The following is a 16,288-nucleotide window of genomic DNA, read 5'->3' on the forward strand; positions in this document are numbered from 1 at the left end:
ACATTTGTACATAAAAAAAAAGTCTCTGCTGTTTGTCACCAGCAATCTAAGACAGATCATATGTATGTAACCATGGCTAAATTTTACTTTTCTGAGTGTGTATCTATGAATGTATGACTGAAATTATGCACAACGTGTGTGTGTGTGAGCTGTATAAAATATATGGTTGAAAATTGTAATGCTGGAGCTGTGAGGAGAAATAATGTGGCAGAAATAATCAGCTGTAGTTTATCTGTTGACTCATTTTTTGCAGGGAGACGCTGCAGACAGAGTAACAGTCCATCCTGGTCCTCCTGTTACTCACAACTTGTCGAGAGTCCTTCTGGAACATGTCTTCTTACTGAGGTCAGTACTACACTTCAGGTTTGATCTCATTCAGGTAATTTTGTTGTTAACCCTGGAATTTCTGTACTGCAAAGGCAGATTACCTCTCACCAGGCTATATTACTATTGTGGCTTATGCTGCAAACCTAAACTTCTCTGGTGTTGTTCCACATCAGAGATCAACCTTTATCAAATCTATATTTTTGAGTCTAATTAATTGGAAAACTTTACTGAGACCAACAACTGCCAGTTACTACTTTTACAGTGCACTTCCTCCTCAAAGTCAAAGGTTAATTCAACCTTTAGTTGTTTTTTTTTTTGGCTCTCTTAGAGGATTCTCAGTATGTGTGTAAATAATGTCACAGCCCTGAAAAAAAAGCTCCCACTTTTTTTTAGTTTGTTTAGTCTCATTCGTGGACTCATGTAGACTCTGCAAACATACTAATTTGATGACATAGACACACTTATGTTTCATTTAGTAGCTTCATTAAAACAGTCTATCATCTACAGACTATGTTTTCCCTCCTTTGTCACAGACTTTGAGCCATTTTTTGGCAAAGTTAGAAGAAGGTTTCATGTCTTCACATGTTTGTATGTGAACTGACATCTCAGTCTGACCAGTCAGACAGCATATTTACAAGTGAAGCGATGAAGGAGTGTCCTATGCACATACACCATTAAATGACAAGAAATCATTTGAACAGACACATAGATCAGTTTGTACGCAAACAGTAAAAAACTGTCTTTAAATAAAGGTTTTTAGTGGAACTCTTCATTTGTTTTGTCTTAATTAAAGGGAGGTTTTTCTTTTTCTTCAACTGTATTGTTTTACTGTGAATATTTACCTTTTTAATAATAATGAGTGTGAGTGATTGAACAGATTAATTGTTCATAATTTTTTTGTGTTTATTTTTGAGGAGCAAAAGAAAATTTGAAATGTCTGAAAGTCAGATTAGTGCAAAGCTTAGTCCTGTTCATGTGTATGCAGGAAAGCTGTGTACTGTGGGATTCATGAGCCTTTAGCAGGAGGAGAGTCAGAAACCATCAGTCAGAACTCGGTCCCATCAGATTCATATGTTTAATCCAGATATTGAATTTGTTGGGTTTTGTTTTCCAGAAGAAAACTGTAATCTCACCATTAAAGTCAAACACAACATTGAGCTGCTGATTCAGTCCTAAAATAAAATGGTTGGTTATAATGTGCGAGTTTATTCAAGTTATTAACTTATTGTAACAGCAGTCTGGCGAGGAAGGAGCGGCTAGCCGGTCCAGCGGGCATGTGGTGTGGAGGTTAGCCGGATAACACGGAGCCAGTCGGTTAAATCCAATAACAGACCTTTATTCGCCGTCAGCAACATTACACTTTATAAGCCAGGTCTCCTCGGCTGTACTCGTCCGAACCTACATACGCGGGGATTGGTACCGCCAGCGCCAGCTTGTCACAACAGTAAGTAAGGTGTTTTCTTGGAGCATGGAACATGAGCAGCATGGAATGGCTGCTGCTAACAACTCACACACCCACTAGGAGACCCCCATAGCTACTACAATAGTTGGGCAACCCCCCCCTAGTGGTGCTATAACCCAAAAGGTTTGTTACATTATGTATTTTATTCATCAAACATTTAATCCATGATCATTCTGGTTTAACTATAGATGAACTTATTGCTAGTGTGTAGTGTTTAACTAACATGATCATAGGTGTCAGTGTTTATGTGACGTCTGTGTGTTATCAATGCTGACATACATTGGAGAGGAATACATGGAGGAGTGATTATAGAGCAGTGATCAGATGATTAATCGATAGTCTGTGAACAGTTGGACACGCCATTCAGCTTCAAACTTCGAAATTTTATATAAAAAAAATCACAAATTAAAACATATAAACTGATAATTAATTAATAATGTAGATAATAGTTAGTAACATCCATGTTTGGTTGTCTACTTTAATACTAGCAATTACTACTAGATACACTACTAGATAGAGGGGGCTTATTAAAAGAAAATGAGTGAGTGCAAATCAGTACAGTACACAAGAATAATTAAAGTGAAGTTTTTAACTCTGCTTATCCTCTTTGAGTTATGGATCAGCTGGAATGTTTTAAAATGTTGTTCAGACGTATTGAACTGACTGAATATTAATACAATGAAGCTTCCAGTCACAGTGAATAAGGATGTGTCAGTGAATGCATTGTGTGTGCTTCATGTCTCCATGTAGTGGAGTGATAGTAGAAGTAGAGCAGCTGATGGCAGCTTCCTCTTTCTCACACTGCTGTCTGACTGCATTCAGCTGACACTGAGATGAAGCAGGAAAGAAGCAGCTGATATTTGGACAGCATACATGATGGAAAGGAGGATTTCAGTTGATGTGCACATGAATGATTTGTGTTTCCTCTGCAGGTGAAGGTAGAAAGTGTGTGTGAGCTGATGTGGATGTGAATTCAGCAGCATGGATCAGTGTGAGGACAGAGAGGAGGGAGTCCCTCCCTCTAAAAGAGCCAGAGAGAGCCAGACCAAAGCTCAGAGGTGAGATGACCATCTCTAACTGTGCATGACTCTTCTCCATATCACAGCTCAGCACTCACATCACTGCTCCATCATTATTCACAGGAATCAACCTGACCCTGATCCAAGCTGAGTGTCATTAAAGAGCGACAACTCCGAGGGTTTTATTACTGATTTTAAAGAAGGAAGATGTTATGCTGTAGAGAGGTAATCAATATATACTGTGCTTTGACAAAATACTTGTCTCCTTCTTGATTCTTTTTTTTTTTGTATTTGTCACATGTACATTTTTCAGATCACCAAACAAATATTATTTTCAGACGAAGATAGCCCGAGTAAATATAAAATGCTGTTTTTAAATAGTTATTTTATTTATTCATGGAGAAAAATATTTATCCAAACCTACTTGCTAAATGAAAAAAAGACTTGCCCCTCAGGAAATCATCTGAGCTCACACAGTGGGGCTAGGTTTCACAGCAGGTTCCCCCAAAACCTTCGCTGATTGTGACCTACACCCGTTTTTACACCTTGGCTCGTGTGATTAGGTAGAGGATCAACAGGGGGTTCATGACTCCCTCGGGGGACACTCCGCTAGGGCTTAAATCTAGGACTCTCCACCATTTGACCCTAGAACTGAAGAAGCTTCTCAGATGAGAGGTGAAATGTCTTCAAGCAACTTAAATAAGTCCAGAAGCTTTTCTTTTCAAGCTCAGCTATGTGCCCTTAAAGAGTGACCACTCAAAAGATTTTAATATTGATTTGAAACAAAGACATCTATCTGACACAGAGTAAATATGTCTCAGTATTAAAATGGGGCTGAAAAATATTTCGGAGGACAAATTGTTGAATACAATAATTTGAATTTTGGATGATTTATTATATCTGCTGTAGTTTCCTCCATCATATTCATCGTGTTTGTAATTTGTTTTCTTCTAGTTTATACAAAACAATTTTAGTTTCACAACTATTTGCAGAATTTAAAACCTAACCCTAAAATCTGCTTTGGTTTTTTTTCTCTGTCAGGATGTATCAGAAACCTCAACACAGCTGTGTGTCCTTAAAAAGTGACATGTCAAAGGATTTTAATCCCTATTTTAAAGAAAGTACTCCTGCTGCAGAAAGGTAATGTGTCACTAAATGTTCCTACTGACTTAGGTTGAACTGTTTCTTCTGAAGAAAATTTCCAACATGTTTAATGTCACAGCTCAGCTCTTTTTCCACACACTTTTATTTTCCCTCCAACAGTCTTGGAGTGATCCATCCAATGTGGGTTAGTGTCAGACCAATAGCGGTGGTTTTGTTTGTTAACTTCACCATTCACATAAAAGTTTGCCTCATCACTGAACAAAATCTTCTGTGTGAACTGAAGGTCCTGTTCCAATTTTTGTTTTGCCCATTCTGCAAATTCTGTGCGCCGATCTGGGTCATCCTCGTTGAGATGCTGCAGTAGCTGGAGTTTGTAAGGGTGCCCTTTGTGAGTAGCTAATATCCGCCGAAGGGATGTTTGACTAATGCCACTCTCCAGTGACATGCGGCGAGTGCTACGCTGTGGACTCTTGCTGAATGAAGCTAGGACAGCCACTGATGTTTCTTCATTAGTGACAGTTTTCCTGCGTCCACATTTTGGCAAATCCAACACTGAACCAGTTTCACAAAACTTAGCAAGCAGTTTGCTAACTGTAGCATGGGAGATGGGTGGTCTCGTAGGGTGTCTTGCATTGAAATCTGCTGCAATGACCCGGTTACTGCATTCACCAGATATCAACACAATTTTGATCCACTCCTCACGTGTTAACCTCTTCGACATGTCAATGGCTGTGAACAGAGAGAAACTTGTAAATAACTCATGAAAGAATAAAGTTACATTGAAACCAAGCACACCATTGTTTTTCTTGTGACATTACTAATAAGTTTGATGTGTCACATGGCCCTCTTCCTATTGAAAAAACAAAAGTTGTATCAAAGATGGCCGACTTCTAAATGGTCACCATGGTCACCACCCATCTTGAGGAGTTTGCCCCCTCACATATACTAATGTGCCACAAACAGGACTTTAATATCACCAACCATTCCCATGCTATTACGGTGTATCCATGTCAATGGCCCACCCTGTAGTTTGAAGTCCACACATTAGAAATGCATTCAAAAAGAGAAAATGGAGCAGTTCTGGTCTGTTGTTTTTTTTTTTTTTTTTGTGAGTTACGTTCACTGGAAGAACATGATGCTGGAGCGGGAATTATTATGTAGGTGTTTTTACCTGTGTACTTGATTTCTGTTGACCTTTATAAACATGTTTTTATGTACATTTATATCATATGTTATGCTACTAATATATGAACACTTGTTGATGCGCTGATTTGATTCTTCAAGATAATAATTGGTACTAATGGGTAGTTTTGAAATTCTATTTTTTTAATAGTTTTTATTTTATGACAGGTTCACAGGGTGATTGTTATGAGTTATGGCGCTTTTTCATGTTGCAAATTGTTTGAAGTTAAATCAATTTCTAATTAGTGGAAATTTGGTTCACTTTGGAAGGGTAACCCATTTTAAGTGCTAAAATGTCAAATAGATTAACTATTTCTTCCTTTAAGACAAGCATAACAGCCATTATTTTTGACTCTGAGTTGACCTCATCCACAAACACCTGTCAAAAAGGACAATGATGAAGATGGATGATAAGATCTGGGAATAATGTTCACAAAGTTCTTTATCTCGTGAGATGGACTTCACAAAAGAGTGGGGTATTGTTTTGGCTTTAAAATTTAAAAATGTAATGTAAAAATAAAAATAAACAAAATCCAAAAATAAAACTCCTCATATTTCTCATCTGATCTGATCTTCTCAAATGTCAGAGACAAGGATCTCCATTTTACGAAACACCAAGAGAAACATCAAAACATCTGTTGTGTCCTTTAGCTTGTATTTATCTCTGTGTGGAAAGTCATAATGTGAACTACTTCTTCATGATTCTTCATAGAGTGGACCATGAGAGTTCAAAGGTTCCCAGTGGTCAACCTGTCAAGCAGCATCAAGCACATTTGGACTCTGTATTTATGGTCTGTACATGTAGAACAACTGCTCTTACATCTGTTCTATTCACTGTGATCTCCATACTGTTCTTTATAGACCACTGAATTGTTAATGTATCCATGATGGATCTGAGGTTTTGTTCAATGATTTCAGTCTGGATGGATTATTCATATCGTCTTCTGTTCCAGCTGCTGGAGGACAACATCATGACTTTTGTGAAGAATGAGCTGAAGAAGATCCAGAAGACTCTAAGTTCAGGTTACCCAGAATGCTTAGGGAGCCAGAAAGAGGATGAGGGGGTCTTAGAGGATGAAGATAAAGAGGGGACCAGGAACAGCAGACAAGCATTTGCGAAAATAACGCTGCACTTCCTGAGGAAACTGAAGCAGAAGGAACTGGCTGACTTTCTGGAGAGCAGTAAGAGGATGTCTTTAAAGATTTAAGCTGCTGCATAAATGGGAAATTGAATGATATATGAAAAGATGCACCAACATAGATTCAAAATCCTATTTTGGGGGGACAAAAGATGTAGGGGTATTTACTGAATAATAATTCCATCATTAAATGTATTTATTGTGTGTTTTCAGGAATATTTGCTCCAGATCTTCAACACGAACTCAAATCTTCGCTGAAGGAGAAGTTCAAGTGTGTGTTTGAGGGGGTTGCTAAAGCAGGAAACCCAATCAATCTGAATCAGATCTACACAGAGCTCTACATCACAGAGGGAGGGACTGCAGAGGTAAATGATGAACATGAGGTCAGACAGATTGAAATAGCATCCAGGAAACCAGACAGACCAGAAACAAGAATCAAACAAGAAGACATCTTTAAAGCCTCACCTGGAAGACATGAACCAATCAGAAGAGTACTGACAAAGGGAGTGGCTGGCATTGGGAAAACAGTCTTAACACAGAAGTTCACTCTGGACTGGGCTGAAGACAAAGCCAACCAGGACATCCAGTTCATATTTCCATTCACTTTCAGAGAGCTGAATGTACTGAAAGAGAAAAAGTTCAGCTTGGTGGAACTTGTTCATCACTTCTTTGCTGAAACCAAAGAAGCAGGAATCTGCAGCTTTGAAGACGTCCAGGTTATTTTTATCCTTGATGGTCTGGATGAGTGTCGACTTCCACTGGACTTCCACAAATCTGAAATCCTAACTGACCCTACACTATCCAACTCAGTGGACGTGCTATTGATAAACCTCATCAAGGGGAATCTTCTTCCCTCTGCTCGCCTCTGGATAACCACACAACCTTCAGCAGCCCATCAGATCCCTCACTGTTGTTTTGACATGGTGACAGAGATCAGGGGGTTCAATGACTCACAGAAAGAGGAATACTTCAGGAAGAGATCTGGAAGATCAGGAAGAGATGAACAGCAGGCCAGCAGGATATTCTCCCACATCAAGTCATCGCGAAGCCTCTACATCATGTGCCACATCCCAGTCTTTTGCTGGATCACTGCAACAGTTCTGGAGGATGTGCTGAAAACCAAAGAGAAAGGACCCCTGCCCAAGAACCTGACTGAGATGTACATCCACTTCCTGGTGGTTCAGGCCAAAGTGAAAAAAGTCAAGTGTGATGGAGGATCTGAGACAGATCCACACTGGAGTCCAGAGAGCAGGAAGATGATTGAGTCTCTGGGGAAACTGGCTTTTGATCAGCTGCAGAAAGGAAACCTAATCTTCTATGAATCAGACCTGACAAAATGTGGCATCGATATCACAGCAGCCTCAGTGTACTCAGGAGTGCTCACACAGATCTTTAAAGAGGAGAGAGGACTGTACCAGGACAAGGTGTTCTGCTTTGTTCATCTAAGTGTTCAAGAGTTTCTGGCTGCTCTTCATGTCCATCTGACCTTCATCAACTCTGGAGTCAATCTGCTGGAAGAGCAACAAAAAACATCCCATCAATCTGAAACAGATAAACATTTCTACGAGACTGCTGTGGACAAAGCCTTACAGAGTCCAAATGGACACTTGGACTTGTTCCTTCGTTTCTTCCTGGGTCTTTCACTTCAGGCCAGTCAGACTCTCCTACATGGCTTGCTGACGCAGACAGGAAGTAGCTCACACACCAATAAGGAAACAGTTTAGTACATCAAGAAGATGATCAGTGAGAATCTGTCTGCAGAGAATAACATTAACCTTTTCCACTGTCTCAATGAACTGAATGATCATTCCCTTGAAGAGGAGACCCAAAAGTCCCTGAGATCAGGACATCTCTCCGCAGAAAAACTGTCTCTTGCTCACTGGTCAGCTCTGGTCTTCATTGTATTGTCATCAGAAAAAGATCTGGATGTGTTTGACCTGAAGAAATACTCTGCTTCAGAGGAGGCTCTTCTGAGGTTGCAGCCAGTGGTCAAAGCTTCCAGCAAAGCTCTGTAAGTAAATATGGGCCTATTTCTGTCTGTTCAAAATGTTTTTCTACTTAAAGTGAGTACTACACAAATATGACTAACTACCAGCTTCTCACTGGTTTAGATTTAATTATATACCACAAAATAAACAAACAAACAACCTTTATTTGTCACATACACAGTTATACAGAGTACAACATGTAGTGAAATACAGCTACATAGGTATAGCTGTGTTTTATTGGGCAAATTTGAGGCGTTTTATATCTGACAAATTTCCGACCAATTTATTTTAGTTAACCATGAACTGTAGTGCATACTTTGTTTTTGTTTTCTAGGTTCAACATTAAGTGATTTCATTTGATCACAAATATCATTGTTTTTCAGACTGGGTGGCTGTAACCTCTCACAGAGAAGCTGTGAAGCTCTGTCCTCACTTCTCAGATCCTCATCCTTTAGTCTGAGAGAGCTCGACCTGAGTAACAACAACCTGAGGGATTCATGAGTGAAGCTTTTGTCTGTTGGCTTCAAGAGTGCACACTGTAAACTGTAAACTATCAGGTCAGATTTCAGACTTTTCCACTGATTACCACTGAAAATAAGCCACTAAAACCTGTATAGAATTCTCAAGTCACTTTTGAATCAAACTTGGTTGGATTGTTAGACTCTGAGTTACTGTCTTAAAGTTTTTTTTTATATTCAAATTCTTTTATTTTTGAACTGATAAAAATTATTGATATGCATGATACTGGTTTGAACATACACCAGTTACTAGGCTATTTTAAATCCAGAGAATTACATGTCCGGATGTCTTTCTATTTTTACTCTTTTTCACTCTTTGCAATGAAGAGTCTGGAATTTTATAATATATATTTTTAAAGGTTGGTTTCGCAAAATGAGAGTTTTGGGAAAATAAGGTCACAGCAATTAAATTAAGTAAAATCAGTCTATCACAATAAAAATAAATACAATGATTTGACTTTTCTTCAATGCCATGTGTCACCACAATTTACAGGAGCTACCTAAACTTTACTTTCACACAGGTAGATTGTCTTCTTAATAGTACTGAAACCTCACAGATGGGTAACACAGGAGGATTAAACTGAGTTAAATACTGAGTGGAACCCATATTGTTACAACTCTAATGCTAACGCTGATTTGTTCCCTATAATTGCAGAGAGATCATATTTCTTCCATATTGGCTTTTTATCATCAGCTTCCTTTTATATCCAGAGAAACAACCTCTTCTCATTTACCACAGCAAAAAAAAAGGCATCCAACACATCACCAATGTTCTAAGTAAATACATTCAAAGAAATCATCCATAAAGGGCCATGAATTATGTGTGAAAATGAGAAATAGCATAGGGAAAAAGTATTGAACACACAAAGCAATGGAGGTGTAAAGAGACTTGGAGCATCATGGTAATTAGAAAGCAATTTTGCCACTCAGTGCAAATTAACATGACTTGCCTTAGTTCCAAATGATGGCTTATAAAAATGTGTCTCATTACCAAGGCATCACACAAGAAATATCTAATTTTGTGTATCACTGATGATCTCTCTCAAGACCTTCACAACGTTATTGCTGCAAAGCATACAGATGGTATAGGCTACAGAAGAATTTCTAAACTACTGAAGGTTCCAGTGAGCAGTGTTGGAGCCTTAATCCAGAAGTAAAAAGAGCATCATTTCAACATAAACTGACAATGACTAGGTGCTCACCACAAAATTTCAGGCAGAGGAGTAAAAGGAATTATCAGAAGAGTTATCCAAGATCCAACAACCACTTCTGAAGAGCTACAGAAAGACCTGGAAACAGCAGGTATAATTGTTTCAAAGAAAACTATGAGTAATGCACTCAACGACCATGGCCTGTATGCACACTGACCACTCAAGACTCCATTGCTGAAGAAACAGCATGATTCAAAGTTTGATGAAAAATATTTAGATAAGCCTTTGAAATACTACAAGAATATAGTCTGTTCAGATTGGATCAAAATTAAAATGCCATGTTTGGATGCCATAATCTACACCATGTTTGGAGATCAAAGGGAACTACATATCACACCAAAAACACCAACAGTGACCTTCGGATATGGGAACATCATAGTGTATCACTATTTTTCAGCACAGGGCACTTGCACCCTTAATATAATCAAAGGAAGGAGGTTTGGAAAAATGCAACAAGACATTCTTGATAAAAAATCAGCTGCCATCTGTCAGAATGATGAAGATGAAATGAGGGTGGATGTTTCAGCAAGACAATGATCCCAAACAGCCAAGGAAACTTTCAATTGGTTTCAAAGAAAGTAAAGTTGCTATAATGTCCCAGCCAACAACCTACCCCGAATCCAACTGCAAACTTATGGCAAGAACCAAAGCTTAGAGTTTGTGGAATGGAGCCTTCAGGATTTGAAGCCTATTTTTGATGAAGAATGGGCCAAAATCACACCTGTGATTAATTTCTGGCGAAAATGTCGCCACCAACAAAGGCTTTTAGACAGAAGATCAAATAAATTATAGTAAGTGTGTTCAACACTAGAAACATTTTCCCTGTGTCACTTCTAATTATTACACAAAACTTAATTTAAGGACATCTATGTTTTGATTTCTTTGCACGTGTGGATTGGATGGGTTGTTACGCATATCTGGTGAGAATTTCATGCCAATAGCACCTTTAGAAATATATTTACTAAGAAAATACATTATGTGTTCAATAATTATTTCACCCTCTGCATGTAGTCTTGAATAATCAATCAACATTGTAGCTTAATGACCACATTGTATCATTCAAATGGAGCACTTGACACTAAGACTGCAGACTTATGGCTTATAGAGTTTGTGTAACTAGTGTCGCAGTCTCTCTTCTATGGAACCAGCTCCAAATTTGGATTCAGAAAAAAAGACATCCTTTATACTTATAGCTTAGAGTTAGGACTGGATCAGGTGACTCTGAACCACATTTTAGTCATGCTGGACTAACTCCTTACACAATTTAATAACTTGAGACAGCTGTTGTTGTCTGTCGCATGTGGTCACTATAAATAAAGATAACTTGATTTAACGGGTGGACATGAATATGGATATAATTAAAAAAACAAACTTTTAAAATAAAGTGTTCACCGATGGATTGTTATCTTGTGTGTTTGCAGTCTTTCAGGCTGTCTGATCACAGAGGAAGGCTTTGCTTCTATAGCTTTAGCCCTGAGCTCCAACCCCTCAAATCTGAGAGAGCTGGACCTGAGCTACAATCATCCAGGAGACTCAGGAATGAAGCTGCTAAAGGACCTACACTTGAGCCTGGACACTCTCAGGTATGGAAAGAATATCTGATAGAGGAGAAAGAGCTGGAAACATTTTCTGTGTCCTTCTTTGTTTCATGGAAATGTGACATGAGCAATAACACATTGAGAAAAATCTTTCCTTATTTTACAACATAAACACGAGTCTAATTGAACAATAACAAGAGATATTTATGTAGATGGTCACCATTTATTCAACATTTGAATAGATCTCTGTATGTTTACTTATTTTCTCATTTTTTAGGGCATGTTTATCCTAGCTTAACAGAAAGACTGTAAACAGGAAAAACTTTCAGCCTGGCTTGATCAACAATAAATTATTAGTAAATCTTTATAATCAAAACTGTGGAAGTACCTAGCAACCACAGGAAAATGTTCACTGTATATTTTAAAGCATGCAAGCTCTCAAAATTTAAAAAAAAAGTTTTTATTCATAGCACTTTTAATAAACAAGAGTCAGTGTTTTCCTAAATTAGTGCACAACATAGAATAATGGTATTTAAAGCAACACAAAAATAAATTAAATAAACTCCGGAACTGAAGAAAATTGGAATTTTAAGTACTCAAAGTCCTCTATACAACATGCCACGTTCACCCAAGCATTGTCTTCTGTCTGTTAAGTGCTTATTGACTACACAAAATATTTTTTTGTGTTTACACTCAGTCTTTCAAATAAATGCAACTGAAACACAGCAGAAAATAAATCAAATCAAAGACTCAGCGGTCCTATTGCTCTATTTTCACCTGTATAGCAAGCGGATGTTTGCCCTGGTGCAGGTGTGCCGCAGTGGTCAGTGGAAGAATCCGCGAGTTTGTCTGTGAATCTACCATTCCCTGGTAGCATACACGGTGCTTGCTCGGAAGTTTAGGGGGGGTGTTTCCGCTGTAAAAAGACGTTTTCTTCCCACTCATTGAACAGCGGACGCTAATGCTTTTGTCACTTTTTACGGAATCAAACTCAAAGTAAGGTCAGTACTTCCACTCTTTAAACGCTGCACGCTCATACTCTCTCCCGCACTTGATATATTATCCATTGTTGATCTGCACACAGCTGTTGCCACGAACGTCGCACTCGCTTACGTCATTGTCATGAGACACTTTCGCAAAAAATTCACGGTTTTAGTAACGCAGTAACGCAGCGTGCTCACGGGAAAATTACAGTTATCTAATTACCGTTTTTGCAATAGTAATCCCTTACTTTACTCGTTACTTGAAAAAAGTATTCGGATTACAGTAACGCGTTACCGCCCATCTCTGGTGGTCATTATCTATCAAAAGTGGTCCAGGGAACAGTGGTGGACCAGGGACAGGGTCATAGAATAGAATAGAATAGAATAGAATAATCCTTTACTTGTCCCACAAGGGGACAATGAGCGACCAAGGTTCACTGATGCACATGTGGAGCAAAGGTTCTAACCTGTGGTCCCATTCAACGGACAAGCCACTGTAGCTTGAACTGCAAAAAACCTAAAATCTGGTATATAGAACCATTAATGGTTAGATATGGTTCTTATTTGTCAGAATACACAGTGCATCACAACTTTTGCTGTTTTGGGAAGGGGGACCAACACAATTAGGCAGCAGGTCTTAATGTCCTGTCTGATTGGTATATATCAGGTGTTACGGTAGGAGAAACGAAGACCTGATTTCAAAATTGAAAGGACCTTCTGGTGATTTCCACATCCATCCACTCCCTTCCGCTTATCCTTTACAGGGCCAGCTTTGTCCTGCCCAGTCCCCGAGACCCATAGACCCATTATTTACCTTTTTCTATTTTTACATTTCTAATATTTCTTTAATTCACTTTTCACTCTGAAAAGCACAAGGGACTCCCTGTCCCTTATGCTGCTGTAACAAGTAATCTTTCGCCAGTGTGGGATTAAATAAATTCTCTGTCTATGTGTATGTTTGTCCAGGATCAGTTGAAATCATCAGAAATGGATTGAAGTGTATGTGCCCAAATATTCCTTTATCAGTGTCTAACAGTATGTGTAAGAGAGCGATGTAATGTCCATGTGTGCATGCTGAAAGAGACTGTGCTGGTCTGACCCCCCTCCTCCTTTCAGGGTGGAGCCTGCTGGAGAAAAATGGTTGACACCAGGTCTGAGGAAGTGTAAGTGTGTTTTTAATTTGATTCATGAAAAGAAAGCAGTGCACATTCAACCATCTTCAAACTGTCACATCATTCATTCACATCTCAGATGATGGATCAATAACTGCAGCTGGATTGTGTTTGTTCTCTCCATCAGCTTCCTGTGAACTCACAATTGACACAGACACACTAAACACAAACCTCAAGCTGTCTGGCAACAACAGGAAGGTGACACACGTGGAGGAGGTTCAGTCATATCCTGATCATCCAGACAGATTTGATTACCAGTATCCTCAGCTGTTATGTAAAAATGGCCTTACTGGTCGCTGTTACTGGGAGGTCGAGTGGAAATTAGAGGTTCAAATATCACTGAGTTACAGAAGAATCGAAAGGAAAGGAGACGGTAAAGACTGTGTGTTTGGAAGGAATGATCAGTCTTGGAGCCTGTTCTGCTCTGAAGTTAAGGGTTACTCTGTTGTTCACGGTAACAGAGAAACATATCTGTACCCCCGCTCCTCCTCCTCCTCTGTCTCTAACATAGCAGTGTATGTGGATTATCCTGCTTGCACTCTGTCCTTCTACAAAGTCTCCTCTGACACTCTGATCCACCTCCACACCTTCAACACCACATTCACTGAACCTCTGTATCCTGCATTTACAGTCTGGTTTCCTGGTTCTTCAGTGTGTCTGTGCTGAGTTGAGTGTGAAGAGTGCCCTCCTGTTAGAGAAACACTCTGACTGTTGAACAGATAGTTCAGTCTGTGTATGTTTGTCTCTTTCACTCAGAAACACATTTTCAGATTCATGGACTCAATCAGTTGTTGTTTTAAACTGTTCTAAATGATTCCTTGCAATCGTCTTCCTCTTCAGTGCTTGAAAGATGGAAGCTACGATTATTCCAGGATCCACATGTTGTTTTCTGTTTTTTAAAGTTCATGGTGAATATTTGTGTGTTGTTTTTCTCTGAAGCTAAATTCATCTGAGACACTTCAGTTCATGTCAGGGGCACTTAGATGACAACAGATGAATTTACAAACTGTTCAGAGACATTTACACATTATTGTCCATTAGATACATGTTTGGGTAGCAGCCACGATTCACTGTGATTTTTACTTTTGCTGTTAGAATATGGAAATGATGGCTGGACATTAGCTTGCCTATAGTTGCTTAGATGATCCATTAGAAAACAGTTATAAGTGTAGTTCCCAACACTGTAAAATGCCGAATCATTATTTTCTACTTTATTCTAAACTAAAACTGAGTCTGACTAGCCAGCATATTACATTGAGACTCTCCAGTCTGATCAGCAGAGAAAAGAGATATCTTGTACATGGTCAAAATATAAATTTTTGTTTTCATGTTTAAAATATGATGGATTTTCAGGGAGTTTTTAGTCTTTAAAACTGCCATCTCTAACTGTGAAAGAGTGTGACTTTAAGTTGATGATTTGTCCCTCTGCAGGTAAAAAATAAACTACATTCTGATATTCATGACTGGCTCTCATTAAATATGTCACAGTTTTGGGTCATTTTGACCCATCATTTTCTGTTTCTTATGTTTTTGTGTTTTTCTATATTATGATTTATGTCTGATTCTTTAGCTATCCTGTTTTGACGAGTAGTATAAATCGATGTTTCAGTTTTGCTCTGGTCATGAGTTTAATTTGATGTTAATTCTTCTCTGTCGTCCCTGGGTTCCATGTGTTCTATTCTTTCAGTCTGCCTCTCAGTGTCAAGTCTGCGTCTTTGTGATTTGTTTCGTGTTTTCTGTTTTATTTTGATAGTCCCAGTATAATGTCAGTCCTATATAAAAATGTAAAAAAAATATAAGAAAGAGGGATAAAGAGAAACAAATGCTCCACTCAGTGTCATGGTGAGTAAATGGTAAATGGCCTGTATTTGTATAGCGCTTTACTAGTGCCTAAGGACTCCAAAGCGCTTTACACATCCACCCATTCACACACTGGTGATGGCAAGCTACATTGTAGCCACAGCCACCCTGGGGAGCACTGACAGAGGTGAGGCTGCCAGACACTGGCGCCACCGGGCCCTCTGACCACCACCAGTAGGCAATGGGCGAAGTGTCTTGCCCAATGGCACAACGACCGAGACTGTCCAAGCCAGGGCTCGAACCGGCAACCTTCCAATTACAAGGCGAACTCCCAACTCTTGAGCCACGATCGTCCCGGAGGATTTATATCAGGGCAAGAAGCAATCAGCCAAGTAAAGAGAAAAGACAGTCCATCATTACTTTAAGAACTAAAGGTCAATTAGTCTGGAAAATTGCAAAAACTTTGAATATGTCCCCAACAGCAGTCACAAGAACCATCAGGCAGCACCACAAAACTGGCTCTAATGAGCACCGCCCCTGGAAAGGAAGATTAAATTTAACAGATAGTTCAGTCTGTTGGTATCACAATCTGACCAAATGTCACAGTGACACTCTCCTGTTTCAGCAGAAGAGCAAATCTCCCTCTACTCTGAGTTCAGAATATGATGAACATTCACTGAAGCCCCAATGAAACCAGCATTTTCTTTAACTCTTGACAGTTAAAAATATCTCTTGCTACTCACTGCTGGTTAAAAGATGAACTATATTCTCATATTCATGTCAGGCTCTCATTTAATATGTAGACCGTTCCTTCATTTACTTTCTGTGATATATAACTGATTACA

At 39.0% G+C, this 16,288-nt stretch overlaps 1 protein-coding gene and 1 pseudogene across 1 annotated transcript; both read left to right on the top strand.

The window, feature by feature from the left end:
* Positions 1-6,853: 6,853 nt before the first annotated feature.
* LOC120739003 lies at positions 6,854-8,248 on the top strand (annotated as a pseudogene).
* Positions 8,129-14,865, top strand: LOC120739004 (stonustoxin subunit beta-like). Its single transcript, XM_040040620.1, has 5 exons — positions 8,129-8,244; positions 8,605-8,778; positions 11,372-11,533; positions 13,588-13,634; positions 13,771-14,865. Exons 3-5 carry the CDS (start codon positions 11,490-11,492, stop codon positions 14,307-14,309), a joined length of 630 nt encoding a protein of 209 aa, XP_039896554.1. The 5' UTR covers positions 8,129-8,244; positions 8,605-8,778; positions 11,372-11,489; the 3' UTR covers positions 14,310-14,865.
* The last annotated feature ends 1,423 nt before the right edge of the window (positions 14,866-16,288 follow it).

This window comes from Simochromis diagramma, unplaced genomic scaffold (genome assembly GCF_900408965.1).
Source record: "Simochromis diagramma unplaced genomic scaffold, fSimDia1.1 OVJJ01000394.1, whole genome shotgun sequence".
Classification (NCBI taxonomy): Eukaryota; Metazoa; Chordata; class Actinopteri; order Cichliformes; family Cichlidae; genus Simochromis; species Simochromis diagramma.